The 14,998-nt window shown below is 45.3% G+C and overlaps 1 protein-coding gene across 2 annotated transcripts in view; it reads left to right on the top strand.

The window, feature by feature from the left end:
* LOC106566225 (inositol hexakisphosphate kinase 1) overlaps positions 1-13,565 on the top strand; it is a 99,599-nt gene extending 86,034 nt beyond the window's left edge. For both annotated transcript variants that reach the window (XM_082959521.1, XM_082959522.1), the window contains exons 5-6: positions 3,725-3,900; positions 8,035-13,565. In XM_082959521.1, coding sequence (XP_082815647.1) covers positions 3,725-3,900; positions 8,035-8,718 — 860 coding nt within the window. In that variant the 3' untranslated portion in view covers positions 8,719-13,565. The remainder of the gene's footprint in view (positions 1-3,724; positions 3,901-8,034) is intronic.
* Positions 13,566-14,998: the final 1,433 nt, after the last annotated feature.

Below are 14,998 nucleotides of genomic sequence, written 5' to 3'. Positions count from 1 at the left end.
TCTCCGGTGGACCTAGGTGTGGGTGGTTGAGGCGTTTAGATGAAGTTCACTGTGTCCCTGACTGTGTATCTCTCTACTCTATCCTAAATGGCACCCATTTTCCCTATGGGCCCTGGTCAAAAGTAGTGCACCCTATTCCCTATAGGGTCCTGGTCAAAAGTAGTGCACTATGAAATAGGGTGCCATTTCTGACACAGACTCTGTTTTTTTTTATTTTTTACTTTGTTTAAAGAAAGAAGAGGACCGGATTCGTTGCAATAAAACCTTTTTCTTCTTTGTTTGAAATGCTTAGTAGACATAAACCCTGGAGGACCCGTCCCCCATGTTAAATGAAAACACTGTCCCTCAGTCTGACACGTACTGCTGCAACGCAAAGTAGAAACTACAGACGTCAAGGGCAGATTAGAATTTCCACTGTGCTCACACATTCCTGCTCAGCGTTCTGCCCAGTGAGAGGAAAAGAGACATTTTACTGTGACTTGACTCCTGCACTCGGGTTCAAAGCTAACATCCTCAAAGGGATCGTTTTATATATATATATTTTTTTTTTAATCTTCAATTCACATAATATAACTTAAAGGTATGCATTAAAAATGTCTGTAGTAGAATATACTTGGGAAAAATAGAATGTAGACAAACAATGCACTTCTATAGCTTCCAAAATCAATACCAAAAAAAAAAATGGCTGCGCAGTGTCTTCTAAACAGCGCCCCCTGTCAGTCATCTAGGGTTTATACACGTCAATGGTCTCACCACACCATCTGTTTTGTAGATCCAGCTGTATGTCCCAATCCAGAATGACCTATAGAATTACCACTAAACATAGGCCTGTTGTTCAGAGAATGCTGGAAGGTTCTGGACCAGTACAAATTGGATTGAACTAGCAGATCAGAAGGAGTTTTATAGAGGTTTGGCTGCACAGCTGTGATATAAGAGAAGATAAACAGCAGCTGGGAGGGTTTTATAATGACTGTATAGCATTACAATGGCTGGGTGTTATCCACTGTGGTATTAAGATGGCTGGGTGTTATCCACTGTAGTATAGAGATGGCTGGGTGTTATCCACTGTGGTATTAAGATGGCTGGGTGTTATCCACTGTGGTATTAAGATGGCTGGGTGTTATCCACTGTGGTATAGAGATGGCTGGGTGTTATCCACTGTAGTATTGAGATGGCTGGGTGTTATCCACTGTAGCATTAAGATGGCTGGGTGTTATCCACTGTAGTATTGAGATGGCTGGGTGTTATCCACTGTAGCATTAAGATGGCTGGGTGATATCCACTGTGGTATTAAGATGGCTGGGTGTTATCCACTGTAGCATTAAGATGGCTGGGTGTTATCCACTGTAACATTAAGATGGCTGGGTGTTATCCACTGTAACATTAAGATGGCTGGGTGTTATCCACTGTGGTATTGAGATGGCTGGGTGTTATCCACTGTAGCATTAAGATGGCTGGGTGTTATCCACTGTAGTATTGAGATGGCTGGGTGTTATCCACTGTAGCATTAAGATGGCTGGGTGATATCCACTGTGGTATTGAGATGGCTGGGTGTTATCCACTGTAACATTAAGATGGCTGGGTGTTATCCACTGTGGTATTAAGATGGCTGGGTGTTATCCACTGTAGCATTAAGATGGCTGGGTGTTATCCACTGTGTTATTAAGATGGCTGGGTGTTATCCACTGTAACATTAAGATGGCTGGGTGATATCCACTGTAACATTAAGACGGCTGGGTGTTATCCACTGTAGTATTAAGATGGCTGGGTGTTATCCACTGTGGTATTGAGATGGCTGGGTGTTATCCACTGTAGTATAGAGATGGCTGGGTGATATCCACTGTGGCATTAAGATGGCTGGGTGATATCCACTGTGGTATTGAGATGGCTGGGTGTTATCCACTGTAACATTAAGATGGCTGGGTGTTATCCACTGTGGCATTAAGATGGCTGGGTGATATCCACTGTGGTATTGAGATGGCTGGGTGTTATCCACTGTAGTATTAAGATGGCTGGGTGTTATCCACTGTAGTATTAAGATGGCTGGGTGTTATCCACTGTGGTATTGAGATGGCTGGGTGATATCCACTGTATTATTAAGATGACTGGGTGTTATCCACTGTGGTATTGAGATGGCTGGGTGTTATCCACTGTGGTATTGAGATGGCTGGGTGTTATCCATTGTGGCATTAAGATGGCTGGGTGTTATCCACTGTGGTATTGAGATGGCTGGGTGATATCCACTGTAGTATTAAGATGGCTGGGTGATATCCACTGTAGTATTAAGATGGCTGGGTGTTATCCACTGTGGTATTGAGATGGCTGGGTGATATCCACTGTATTATTAAGATGGCTGGGTGTTATCCACTGTGGTATTGAGATGGCTGGGTGTTATCCACTGTAACATTAAGATGGCTGGGTGTTATCCACTGTAGTATAGAGATGGCTGGGTGTCATCCACTGTGGTATTAAGATGGCTGGGTGTTATCCACTGTGGTATTAAGATGGCTGGGTGTTGTCCACTGTGGTATTGAGATGGCTGGGTGATATCCACTGTATTATTAAGATGGCTGGGTGTTATCCACTGTGGTATTAAGATGGCTGGGTGTTATCCACTGTAGTATAGAGATGGCTGGGTGTTATCCACTGTAGTATTAAGATGGCTGGGTGTTATCCACTGTGGTATTAAGAAGGCTGGGTGTTATCCACTGTGGTATAGAGATGGCTGGGTGTTATCCACTGTAGTATTAAGATGGCTGGGTGTTATCCACTGTAGTATTAAGATGGCTGGGTGTTATCCACTGTAGCATTACGATGGCTGGGTGTTATCTACTGTAGCATTACCATCCTCTACACATCTACAGCTTGCGGACTTAGTTATTGGTCTTAAAAGTACATATTCAAAGTTCCAAGCAACTTGACACTCAGGTGGGGAGTCCAGCCAGAGGGGGCTGGAGAGGGGGAGTTCAGCCAGAGAGGGGGAGTCCAGCCGGAGGGGGGGGGAGTCCAGCCGGAGGGGGGGGGGGAGTCCAGCCGGAGGGGGCTGGAGAGGGGGAGTCCAGCCGGAGGGGGGGAGTCCAGCCGGAGGGGGGGGGAGTCCAGCCGGAGGGGGGGGGAGTCCAGCCGGAGGGGGGGAGTCCAGCCGGAGGGGGGGGGGAGTCCAGCCGGAGGGGGGGGGGAGTCCAGCCGGAGGGGGGGGGAGTCCAGCCGGAGGGGGGGAGTCCAGCCGGAGGGGGCTGGAGAGGGGGAGTCCAGCCAGAGGATGGTGTTGATCTGTAATTTGGCTGTACTCCACTCCCTCCCATATGTCCTCTCCACTCTATTAGATACTGTATACGTGTGATATATTTGCCTCCTGTTGTGTACAGCTAAATAGTACTGGCCAATACTTGACTTAGTTGTGTGTAGATAGTCTGTAGATGCGTACACTATTTCTACAAAGTGTTTGCGTCAGTAAGCTCTGAACCCAGGAAGATACGATGTAATAGACAAACCATCAGAACAAGAGGAAATGCCCTGTTGGACCGAGGGTGACAGTGATTTGAAGAAGCAGGCAGGACTACCTCATAACGCGAGTCCAACTCACCGAGGAGACTGCATGCCTTTCTTTGACCTCCTCCCTGAATGAATGAGTGGAGCAGCAATATTACTTTGACTGTTTAGCTAATTCCTTGTTCCCCAAGAGAGAGAGCGTGGTTCTCCTTGACCTCTGATCCCCTCCTAGAGTTCCTGCTCCTGGAGAACGTGGTCCATCACTTCAGCTACCCGTGCATCCTGGATCTGAAGATGGGCACGCGGCAGCACGGGGACGATGCCTCGGAGGAGAAAGCAGCCAGGCAGATGAAGAAGTGTGAACAGAGCACCTCCGCCACTCTGGGGGTGCGAGTCTGTGGAATGCAGGTGAGGGTTGTCCTACTTCTTGTTTGTTTAACATTTGTTAATATTGATGTTTTTCCACTAAAGGCTTTCAGACAGCTGAAGCAAACACCCACATTGTCTTCAGGAAATTGACCTTCTGTCAAACTTTATTTCACATGGAAGTCTCATTGAGGTTAGGAGACCTCTTATGCAAGGGATACCAAGCCAAGAAGACCTGTCAAGGAACAATCATGCTCCCTAACGTTAAATGGATACATTATGCTTCAAATATCTACCCTCAATTCTATAGTAGCAGTATTTCTAATATCTTTCTTGATTTGTCTATTCTGGAGCTTGATGGATTGATTGGAGAAGGATGCTGAGGGAGCATGATTGTCTCTAGACACAGTAGCTCCGGCTACGCCTTAGATTCTGAGGTCGTCTCTAGACACAGTAGCTCCGACTACGCCGTAGATTCTGAGGTCGTCTCTAGACACAGTAGCTCCGACTACGCCGTAGATTCTGAGGTCGTCTTGTCTCTAGACACAGTAGCTCCGACTACGCCGTAGATTCTGAGGTCGTCTTGTCTCTAGACACAGTAGCTCCGACTACGCCGTAGATTCTGAGGTCGTCTCTAGACACAGTAGCTCCGACTACGCCGTAGATTCTGAGGTCGTCTCTAGACACAGTAGCTCCGACTACGCCGTAGATTCTGAGGTCGTCTCTAGACACAGTAGCTCCGACTACGCCGTAGATTCTGAGGTCGTCTCTAGACACAGTAGCTCCGACTACGCCGTAGATTCTGAGGTCGTCTCTAGACACAGTAGCTCCTACTACGCCGTAGATTCTGAGGTTGTCTTGTCTCTAGACACAGTAGCTCCTACTACGCCGTAGATTCTGAGGTTGTCTTGTCTCTAGACACAGTAGCTCCGACTACGCCGTAGATTCTGAGGTCGTCTCTAGACACAGTAGCTCCGACTACGCCGTAGATTGTGAGGTTGTCTCTAGACACAGTAGCTCCGACTACGCCGTAGATTCTGAGGTCGTCTCTAGACACAGTAGCTCCTACTACGCCGTAGATTCTGAGGTTGTCTTGTCTCTAGACACAGTAGCTCCTACTACGCCGTAGATTCTGAGGTCGTCTCTAGACACAGTAGCTCCGACTACGCCGTAGATTCTGAGGTCGTCTCTAGACACAGTAGCTCCGACTACGCCATAGATTCTTTACTTGCGTCTCTATATTTCTCCTAACACCTTGGCTCAGACAAAAACCCCACAGCAGTAACCAGAGCAGGACAGAAGGTGAGGATAGTGAATGTCCTATCAACTGGGATGGAATAGATGCTTTATTATCCATTCGATTGGAACTTAAATTAATCTTTCGCCTTTATCCCAGCACTCCCAGACACACACACACACACACACACACACACACACACACACACACACGTTTAGAAGCAAAACATGAATTACTGAGGGACGGATGGTGTGACTGACTGTCTGTTTGCAATGTAGAGCCTATAACAGCAGCACGGACGGGACAGACAGTGGGCACAGCATTTATCCTCCATCCAGCTTCAAAAGGCCTTCTCTCCTCCTCCATTTACACTGTGATAAATCATTGATGACTCATCCACATTCTCATCTCTTTTATTTCCTCTCTCTGCTGTGTGTCTGTCTGTTTTAATGGTAGAGGTCTAACCTCTCTCTCTCTCTCTCTCTCTCTCTCTCTCTCTCTCTCTGTCTGTTTTAATGGTAGAGATCTAACCTCTCTCTCTCTCTCTCTCTCTCTCTCTCTCTCTCTCTCTCTCTCTCTGTCTGTTTTAATGGTAGAGATCTAACCTCTCTCTCTCTCTCTCTCTCTCTCTCTCTCTCTCTCTCTGTCTGTTTTAATGGTAGAGATCTAACCTCTCTCTCTCTCTCTCTCTCTCTCTCTCTCTCTCTCTCTCTCTCTCTCTGTCTGTTTTAATGGTAGAGATCTAACCTCTCTCTCTCTCTCTCTCTCTCTCTCTCTCTCTCTCTCTCTCTCTGTCTGTTTTAATGGTAGAGGTCTAACCTGTCTGTCTGTCTGTCTGTCTGTCTGTCTGTCTGTCTGTCTGTCTGTCTGTTTTAATGGTAGAGGTCTAACCTCTCTGCTGTCTGTCTGTTTTAATGGTAGAGGTCTAACCTGTCTGTCTGTCTGTCTGTCTGTCTGTCTGTCTGTCTGTCTGTCTGTCTGTCTGTCTGTCTGTCTGTTTTAATGGTAGAGGTCTAACTTCTCTGTCTGTCTGTTTTAATGGTAGAGGTCTAACCTCTGCTGTCTGTCTGTTTTAATGGTAGAGGTCTAACCTCTCTGCTGTCTGTCTGTTTTCATGGTAGAGGTCTAACCTCCATGTGTACTCTGACTGTATCCCAATAGGCACCCTATGTCCTGTATAGGGAATATGATGCCTTGTGGGACAGAGCCTCTGTGTCCTGTGTAATACCAAGTGTAACCTCTTATCTCATTGTTCTACGGTCCAGGTCAATGTTCCCTCAAATGTTTTTCATGACTGAGCAAATTTCAGATCTGCTTAACACGAACTTGAACCTTGTGAAAATCCTGTGTGACTTCCGGTATGCTGTGAACACTGAGGTTGTACCCGCTTTCAGTTACAGTTTCACTGTGAACACTGAGACTGTACCTGCTTTAAGTTACAGTTTCACTGTGAACACTGAGACTGTACCCGCTTTAAGTTACAGTTTCACTGTGAACACTGAGGCTGTACCTGCTTTAAGTTACAGTTTTACTGTGAACACTGAGACTGTACCCGCTTTAAGTTACAGTTTTACTGTGAACACTGAGACTGTACCCGCTTTAAGTTACAGTTTTACTGTGAACACTGAGACTGTACCCGCTTTCAGTTACAGTTTCACTGTGAACACTGAGGCTGTTACAGTTTCACTGTGAACACTGAGACTGTACCCGCTTTAAGTTACAGTTTTACTGTGAACACTGAGACTGTACCCGCTTTAAGTTACAGTTTTACTGTGAACACTGAGGCTGTACCCGCTTTAAGTTACAGTTTTACTGTGAACACTGAGACTGTACCTGCTTTAAGTTAGTTTTACTGTGAACACTGAGACTGTACCCGCTTTAAGTTACAGTTTTACTGTGAACACTGAGGCTGTACCTGCTTTAAGTTACAGGTTTACTGTGAACACTGAGGCTGTACCCGCTTTAAGTTACAGTTTTAACAGTGGCCAAGTAGGCTACTGTGGCAATTTGATCATAATGTCGGACTACCAGAGTGGGCTACCATCAAAAACAATGGAGAAAATGCATCTCATACACATTTTAACATGGAAATAGCTGTTCTATCATTCAGCCTACAGTAGCAGTCAATGTGTGGTGTTCAATGTAGGACCTACATTCCATGAGACTATTGAAAAAAAACGTGCAGGGCTTGTCATGAACCTGTTTATCTACTTGTCCTTCTGACAAGGAGGTGATTGAAAATGTTGTTTGATGCAAGAAACCCCGTCACAAAATAAAATGCATTATTATTGCCATACTGTTATTACAGAGAATCAGACAAATGATGCTACCCTCTGCCTATTGGCTACTTACCTTATTCAAGCCTGTCTCAAAATACAACACTGCCCCTTTAAGACAAAATAAAGCTCTTTACCTGACTCGCGTTTCATAGAAATGCACATGTTTTGTGCTCTTGTAGGAAGCAGTCACTCCCACTCTCATCTAATCACGACCGCTCATGCTGTAAACACAGTCCAGTTCAAAGTAAATGGCACAGATCCATATATGACAATGGTCAATTTGCATATAGGCCTACTGCAGCTCTGATTGGTTAGCTGCACCGGTCCGAAGTAGTGTATGGGCCAGAGTCGTGCCTGTTAATGAAATATAATCCTACTCCGATGCGTTCTGCCCTAAACAACCTCTTGCATAGTTTGTTTTGTTTTGACATGTTGTATTGAAAGTGGATAATATTGCGTTGATTCGATCACAATTCCCACAGTAAAGGGAAACGTTGATAGTGATAACTAACTAACATTGGTCCAGGTGTAATCTATGTGGTTCTATGGTCCAGGTGTAATCTATGTGGTTCTATGGTCCAGGTATAAACTCTGTTCTCTCTCTGTGGTTCTATGGTCCAGGTATAACCTCTGTTCTCTCTCTGTGGTTCTATGGTCCAGGTGTACCAGATGGGTACGGGCCACTATCTGTGCAGGAACAAGTACTACGGCCGCAGCTTGTCCATCGAGGGCTTCCGCCACGCCCTCCACCAATACCTGCACAACGGGGTGTCGCTCAGGAAGGACCTGTTTGAGCCCATGCTGTGCAAACTACGCAGCCTGAAGGCCGTTCTGGAGAGACAGACCACCTACCGCTTCTACTCATCCTCCCTGCTCATCATCTACGAGGGGAAGGAGCCTGACGTGGCCCACGTCTGGCAGAAAGCACCACGGCTTGTACCACAGCCAGTCGCTGAGATGCCCTCAGAGAAGGAGGAGGTGGTGCTGGTCAACCCAGGAGTAGGAATGGGTGTCCAGGGACCGGGGTTACTATTGGGGCTCCAAACGGTCCAGAGAACGACCGAAGAACCTCTCCATCTCCCACAGTCTCTCCTACCACCACCACCACACTGCCCCACCAACCCTCCACAGCCACAGCAGCCTCCCTCGGACCCTCACGGTCCTCCACCTCGTCCCTCCAGCCCGAGCATCAGTGTGGACGTCCGCATGATAGACTTTGCCCACAGCACCTTCAAAGGTTTCCGCGACGACCAGACGGTGCACGACGGGCCGGACCGAGGATACGTGTTTGGATTGGAGAGCCTCATCAAGATCCTGGAGGGCATAAGGGAAGAGAACCTGTAGCGGTATTACCTGGGACTGACGCGTTGGATGTGTCTCAAATGGTATCCCCTATTCCCTATATAGTGCACTACTTTTGACCAGGGCTCACAGGGCTCTTTGACCAAGGCCCACATGGCTCGGGTAAAAATAAGTGCACTGTGTAGGGAATAGGGTGCCATTTGGGACGTTACCGATGGCCATCCTTCAGGAGACGAGAACCTGTAGCTGTAACCTGACACATCTTCATCCTGCGTCTTCAGATCTCTCCACCCTCCTCCTCCTCCTCTCCCAAAGTGCTACTACCCTATCCTTGATGATTATATTTGGAGAAAGAAAGAAAAGCTCAGAATGAATATGAAACAAGAAGAACCTTGAGTGATGGAGTGGAAGGCTACTGTCTGACTGTAAAGGTTAAAGGTCATGACCGTAGGCTGTAAAGGTCACTCTCCTCTCTGACTGTTGTGCTCCTTCTAAGGTAGACTCATGAGAAACGTACAGAGAGCATCTATAGTCCTGTTATATCCTCTCTGCTAAGGTAGACTCATGAGAAACGAAACGTACAGAGAGCATCTATAGTCCTGTTATATCCTCTCTGCTAAGGTAGACTCATGAGAAACGAAACGTACAGAGAGCATCTATAGTCCTGTTATATCCTCTCTGCTAAGGTAGACTCATGAGAAACGAAACGTACAGAGAGCATCTATAGTCCTGTTATATCCTCTCTGCGAAGGTAGACTCATGAGAAACGTACAGAGAGCATCTACAGCCCTGTTATATCCTCTCTGCGAAGGTAGACTCATGAGAAACGTACAGAGAGCATCTACAGCCCTGTTATATCCTCCTCCTCCTGGACAGAGATGGCTGCCATTCCTCTGAAGGAAAACAGAGGGTCTGTTTGCCTTGTGGGTTTGTCGCCGCCATGTGGCCAGCTGAAGTATTGCAGGGTTTGGTTTGAAAGTAAAGCAGCTACTGCTCAGGGAAGGTCCAGGGTCTTTTCTTTGTCCCAAATGTCAACCTATTCCCTTTATAGTGCGCTACTTTGGACCAGGGCCCATAGGGAAACCCATAAGGCTTTGGTCTAAAGTAGTGAACTATATAGGGAATAGTGCCATTTTAGCCGGTCTCCGGTGTGGGACTGGTACAGGGAAGAGAGATCTGTCTATCTGTGTGTGTTGAGGGTTGGTGGGGACAGTGGGTGGGTTGGGTTAGGCTGGGGTCTTGGGGAAAGTCCCTTACAGCAGTATTCCTATCAGGGCTGAAAAAGAGCAGCTTTCTTACAGGTTGCTGTGAGTGATGAGAGCTTTACTGTAAAACAAAGAAGAGCAGCTTTCTTACAGGTTGCTGTGAGTGATGAGAGCTTTACTGTAAAACAAAGAAGAGCAGCTTTCTAACAGGTTGCTGTGAGTGATGAGAGCTTTACTGTAAAACAAAGAAGAGCAGCTTTCTAACAGGTTGCTGTGAGTGATGAGAGCTTTACTGTAAAACAAAGAAGAGCAGCTTTCTTACAGGTTGCTGTGAGTGATGAGAGCTTTACTGTAAAACAAAGAAGAGCAGCTTTCTAACAGGTTGCTGTGAGTGATGAGAGCTTTACTGTAAAACAAAGAAGAGCAGCTTTCTTACAGGTTGCTGTGAGTGATGAGAGCTTTACTGTAAAACAAAGAAGAGCAGCTTTCTAACAGGTTGCTGTGAGTGATGAGAGCTTTACTGTAAAACAAAGACGGAAGCTAAAGGGTTAATACTTGGCTCTGCCTCTGGATAAAATAAGTTTAAAAATAAATACAACCCATGTGTGGCTGAAATAGCACCCTATTCCCTATCTAGTGCACTAATTTTGACCAGAGCCCTATGGGTTTCCCTATGCCCTATGGGGCCTGGTCATAAGTAGTGACCTACATGGGGAATAGGGTGCAATTAAGGGACGTAACCTTCAGGCTGAAATACCACACAGCTCTGTCTGTCTGTCTGTCTGTCTGTCTGTCTGTCTGTCTGTCTGTCTGTCTGTCTCTCTGTCTGTCTGCTGTCTCTCTGTCTGTCTGTCTGTCTGTCTGTCTGTCTGTCTGTCTGTCTCTGTCTGTCTCTGTCTGTCTGTGTCTGTCTGTCTGTCTGTCTCTGTCTGTCTGTCTGTCTCTGTCTGTCTGTCTGTCTGTCTGTCTGTCTGTCTGTACACTGTCATCTAATTTAGAAACAGATCAGTTATATATTGTTGCTTTTTATACTCATCTCTCTCATTCAGTTCCAAAATAGTAACCGACCGTTTCATTTAAAGTTCTAGAATATTATTATTTCAATATATTTTCTTCCTGATCTTGGTCAGCCCCTCCCTCTACCAGTGTCTGGTATTTAGGACGGTCCCAGCCCAGGTATGCTATTGGGACTCCGTCATCCTTACAACTTTCTCTGATTTTATGATCTTGAAAATATCAAATATCTCTTTCCTTTTTTAAATTTGCACTGTAGAAGGTGTATTGAAAGCATCAAAGCATGATTATAATTTGTTTTGTAATTAAAAATAAATAAATGTTATAGTACTTATTTTCTTCCGGGGGCGTTTAAGTCACGTCAAGGGGCGGACTACTCGCCAGACCTGGGTTCAAATCGTTTCAGATACTTTAAGCAGGGCCTGATTGAGCTTGCCTGGCAAAATTAAACAAAATAGAATAGTCACAAAACTGCAAATCCTGCCCGTGATCTGGAACACCAGGCAGACTGAAGTAAACACTCAAAGCATTTAAAAGATTTTGAAGAGGTATTTGAACTCAGGTCTGCTACTCTCTCACCACCGATACACAGTGAACCCTTGTCCTCCATTTTAGCACATGTAGCAGGAAAGTTAGACTGTCCACTCTTCCTCCACCACTCTCTCTCTCTCTCTTCCTCTTCTGTGTCCTCCCTTTGTCCCCCAGCCTACTCACTCACAGTGGAGTGATGGAGGCAGTCATTTGTTTAGGACGTCTCTCTGTGTAGATTGGTTGTTGAATGTTGCACTGTAGCCATAAATCATAACAGTTCATGTGGATCATTTTTTTACCCTCTGCTCTGGCAGGATGCAGGTCTGGTCTTTTTTTCTGTTGAATATCACTGACAGGTGTGTACATTTCTGGTAACTTTCCCCAAATGTGTAAAGAACAGGAAGGCCCTCGCACTGTTGATGCTCCCACAGCTTTATTGACAACGTTTCAATCCGACACAGTGTACAGCCCAGCAACAACGTTTTTAAGGATGTGCGTACGACCACAAACTTTTCTATAAACTTTCCGGAGAAACCCCAGTTGGAAGGTTCCCAGAATCAGGATGATGTAAGCAGGGAATCCGGAATCCTCCTATCAATAGTTCTGGAAAACCTACCAGCACTTTGCAACCCTACTTTGACTAAAAGCACTACTGTGCTATAATATTTTATCTTTAAGTCTATCTATGCTCTAATTCTACACAAGCACATGAACTGACTTTTTGATGTGGCCAGAATTGTAAAAGCACTAATATTACTACTGCAGTTAGATTAGCTCAACAAAACAAAACTGTTGAATGACTGACTAAGATTTAGAGATCTATCTACTACATTCTATTCTGATTCTAGAACCAATTCTATCTACTACATTCTATTCTGATTCTAGAACCAATTCTATCTACTACATCTATTCTGATTCTAGAATCAATCCTATTGGGTTCTATTTGTGCTCCCTTGTTTCTGGATATTGAAATTGTCTCCAGAAAAAAAGTCAAGTCACTCTCTTCCACAACTGTTTAAAAAGTTGCGTTGTCGTCTGATGACACCCAGAGTTCCAAACTCATTCTTATTTATTGAATACCTTTTTTTTCTTCATACTCTTATTAATATGGAACGATATGATAATGGCATTTCCACCTGTGGTGAAGGAAGACCTTTCTATCAGTCTACTTGGCAGGGTAATGTGTTATTGTTCTGGTTAATTAACCCAGAGAAATGCTTTGGAGGAATAAAAAGAAGGGAAAAAAGACATGTATTTTCAAAGCAGCTTACTAGACATATATTACCATCTTCTAAAAAAAAAACTGAAAAATTGTTATCTTAATTTGTTTTAACCTTTTAAAAAGGGGGCATTTGCCTAAAATGAAGTTTCCTAAAGGAAAATGTGTTTTAGTTTGCATCCAAACAAACCACCAGAGATGACAGATGCATCCCAAATGGCACCCTATTCCCTATAGTGCACTACTTTAGACCAGAGCCCTATTCCCTATAGTGCACTACTTTAGACCAGAGCCCTATTCCCTATTGTGTACTACTTTAGACCAGAGCCCTATTCCCTATATAGTGTACTACTTTAGACCAGAGCCCTATTCCCTATTATGTACTACTTATTTAACTAGGTAAGTCAATTAAGAACAAATTCTTATTTACAACGACGGCCAAACCCGGATGACGCTGGGCCAATTGTGTGCCGCCCTATGGGACTCCCAATCACGGCCGGTTGTGATACAGCCTGGAATCGAACCAGGGTCTGTAGTGACGCCTCTAGCACTGAGATGCAGTGCCACTCGGGAGCCCAATGGTCCCTGGTCTGAAGTAGTGCATTATATAGGGAATAGGGTGCCATTTAGAACAAAGATAAAGGGATATACTAATCAAAAAATGTTATGAAAGAAGAAGAATCCTCATGAGTCTATAAAGGGATCTGGAAGAAGAAGTGGAAATTCTTCCTCTGTGGTTGATGTTATCAGTGTTTCCATAGATCTGGGAAAAAAAAATATATATATATATATATATTACCCGAGAGTATCTTTTTCCTTTTGTTGTTGTTGCATGGATGGATATTTTTTTAAGAATTATAATATGACATCTTTATGACAACTTTGAATGTGAGCTATAAAACATTTATTTAAGAAAGAAATGTTTCTGTGTCGTTCTTTTGTCTGTTATTTTGTATTTCATTCTTACTGTCTAAAAACAACTGCAACACGTTTCAATTGCTAGAGTCTTCTTCGTGCTGCTAGAGTCTTCTTCAGGCTGCTAGAGTCTTCTTCATGCTGCTAGAGTCTTCTTCATGCTGCTGGAGTCTTCTTCATGCTGCTAGAGTCTTCTTCGTGCTGCTAGAGTCTTCTTCGTGCTGCTAGAGTCTTCTTCGTGCTGCTAGAGTCTTCTTCAGCTGCTGGCTCACGGCTGCTGGAGTCTTCTTCGGGCTGCTGGAGTCTTCTTCATGCTGCTGGAGTCTTCTTCAGGCTGCTGGAGTCTTATTCATGCTGCTGGAGTCTTCTTCAGGCTGCTAGAGTCTTCATCGGGCTGCTAGAGTCTTCTTCAGGCTGCTAGAGTCTTCTTCATGCTGCTAGAGTCTTCTTCAGGCTGCTAGAGTCTTCTTCATGCTGCTAGAGTCTTCTTCATGCTGCTAGAGTCTTCATCGGGCTGCTGGAGTCTTCATCGGGCTGCTGGAGTCTTCTTCGGGCTGCTGGAGTCTTATTCATGCTGCTGGAGTCTTATTCATGCTGCTAGAGTCTTCTTCATGCTGCTAGAGTCTTCTTCATGCTGCTAGAGTCTTCTTCAGGCTGCTAGAGTCTTCTTCATGCTGCTAGAGTCTTCTTCGTGCTGCTAGAGTCTTCTTCAGGCTGCTAGAGTCTTCTTCATGCTGCTAGAGTCTTCTTCATGCTGCTAGAGTCTTCTTCAGGCTGCTAGAGTCTTCTTCAGGCTGCTAGAGTCTTCTTCATGGCTGCTAGAGTCTTCTTCAGGCTGCTAGAGTCTTCTTCATGCTGCTAGAGTCTTCTTCATGCTGCTAGAGTCTTCTTCAGGCTGCTAGAGTCTTCTTCAGGCTGCTAGAGTCTTCTTCATGCTGCTAGAGTCTTCATCGGGCTGCTGGAGTCTTCATCGGGCTGCTGGAGTCTTCATCGGGCTGCTGGAGTCTTCATCGGGCTGCTGGAGTCTTCATCGGGCTGCTGGAGTCTTCATCGGGCTGCTGGAGTCTTATTCGTGCTGCTAGAGTCTTCATTCGTGCTGCTAGAGTCTTCATCGGGCTGCTGGAGTCTTCATCGGGCTGCTGGAGTCTTCATCGGGCTGCTGGAGTCTTCTTCGGGCTGCTGGAGTCTTCTTCGGGCTGCTGGAGTCTTATTTGTGCTGCTGGAATCTTATTCGTGCTGCTAGAATCTTATTCGTGCTGCTAGAGTCTTATTCGTGCTGCTAGAGTCTTATTCGTGCTGCTAGAGTCTTATTCGTGCTGCTAGAGTCTTCATCGTGCTGCTAATCTTCACCTCTGCCTGAAGAAGACAAGCGGTCAATATGCATTGCAGTTGTGTGTCCTGATATGAAACATACCATAGGCTGATCTGATCCTTCTAT

This window comes from Salmo salar, chromosome 12 (assembly GCF_965601325.2).
Source record: "Salmo salar chromosome 12, fSalSal1, whole genome shotgun sequence".
In the NCBI taxonomy this organism is placed as follows: Eukaryota; Metazoa; Chordata; class Actinopteri; order Salmoniformes; family Salmonidae; genus Salmo; species Salmo salar.
This window is presented reverse-complemented; position numbering and strand designations above follow the sequence as displayed.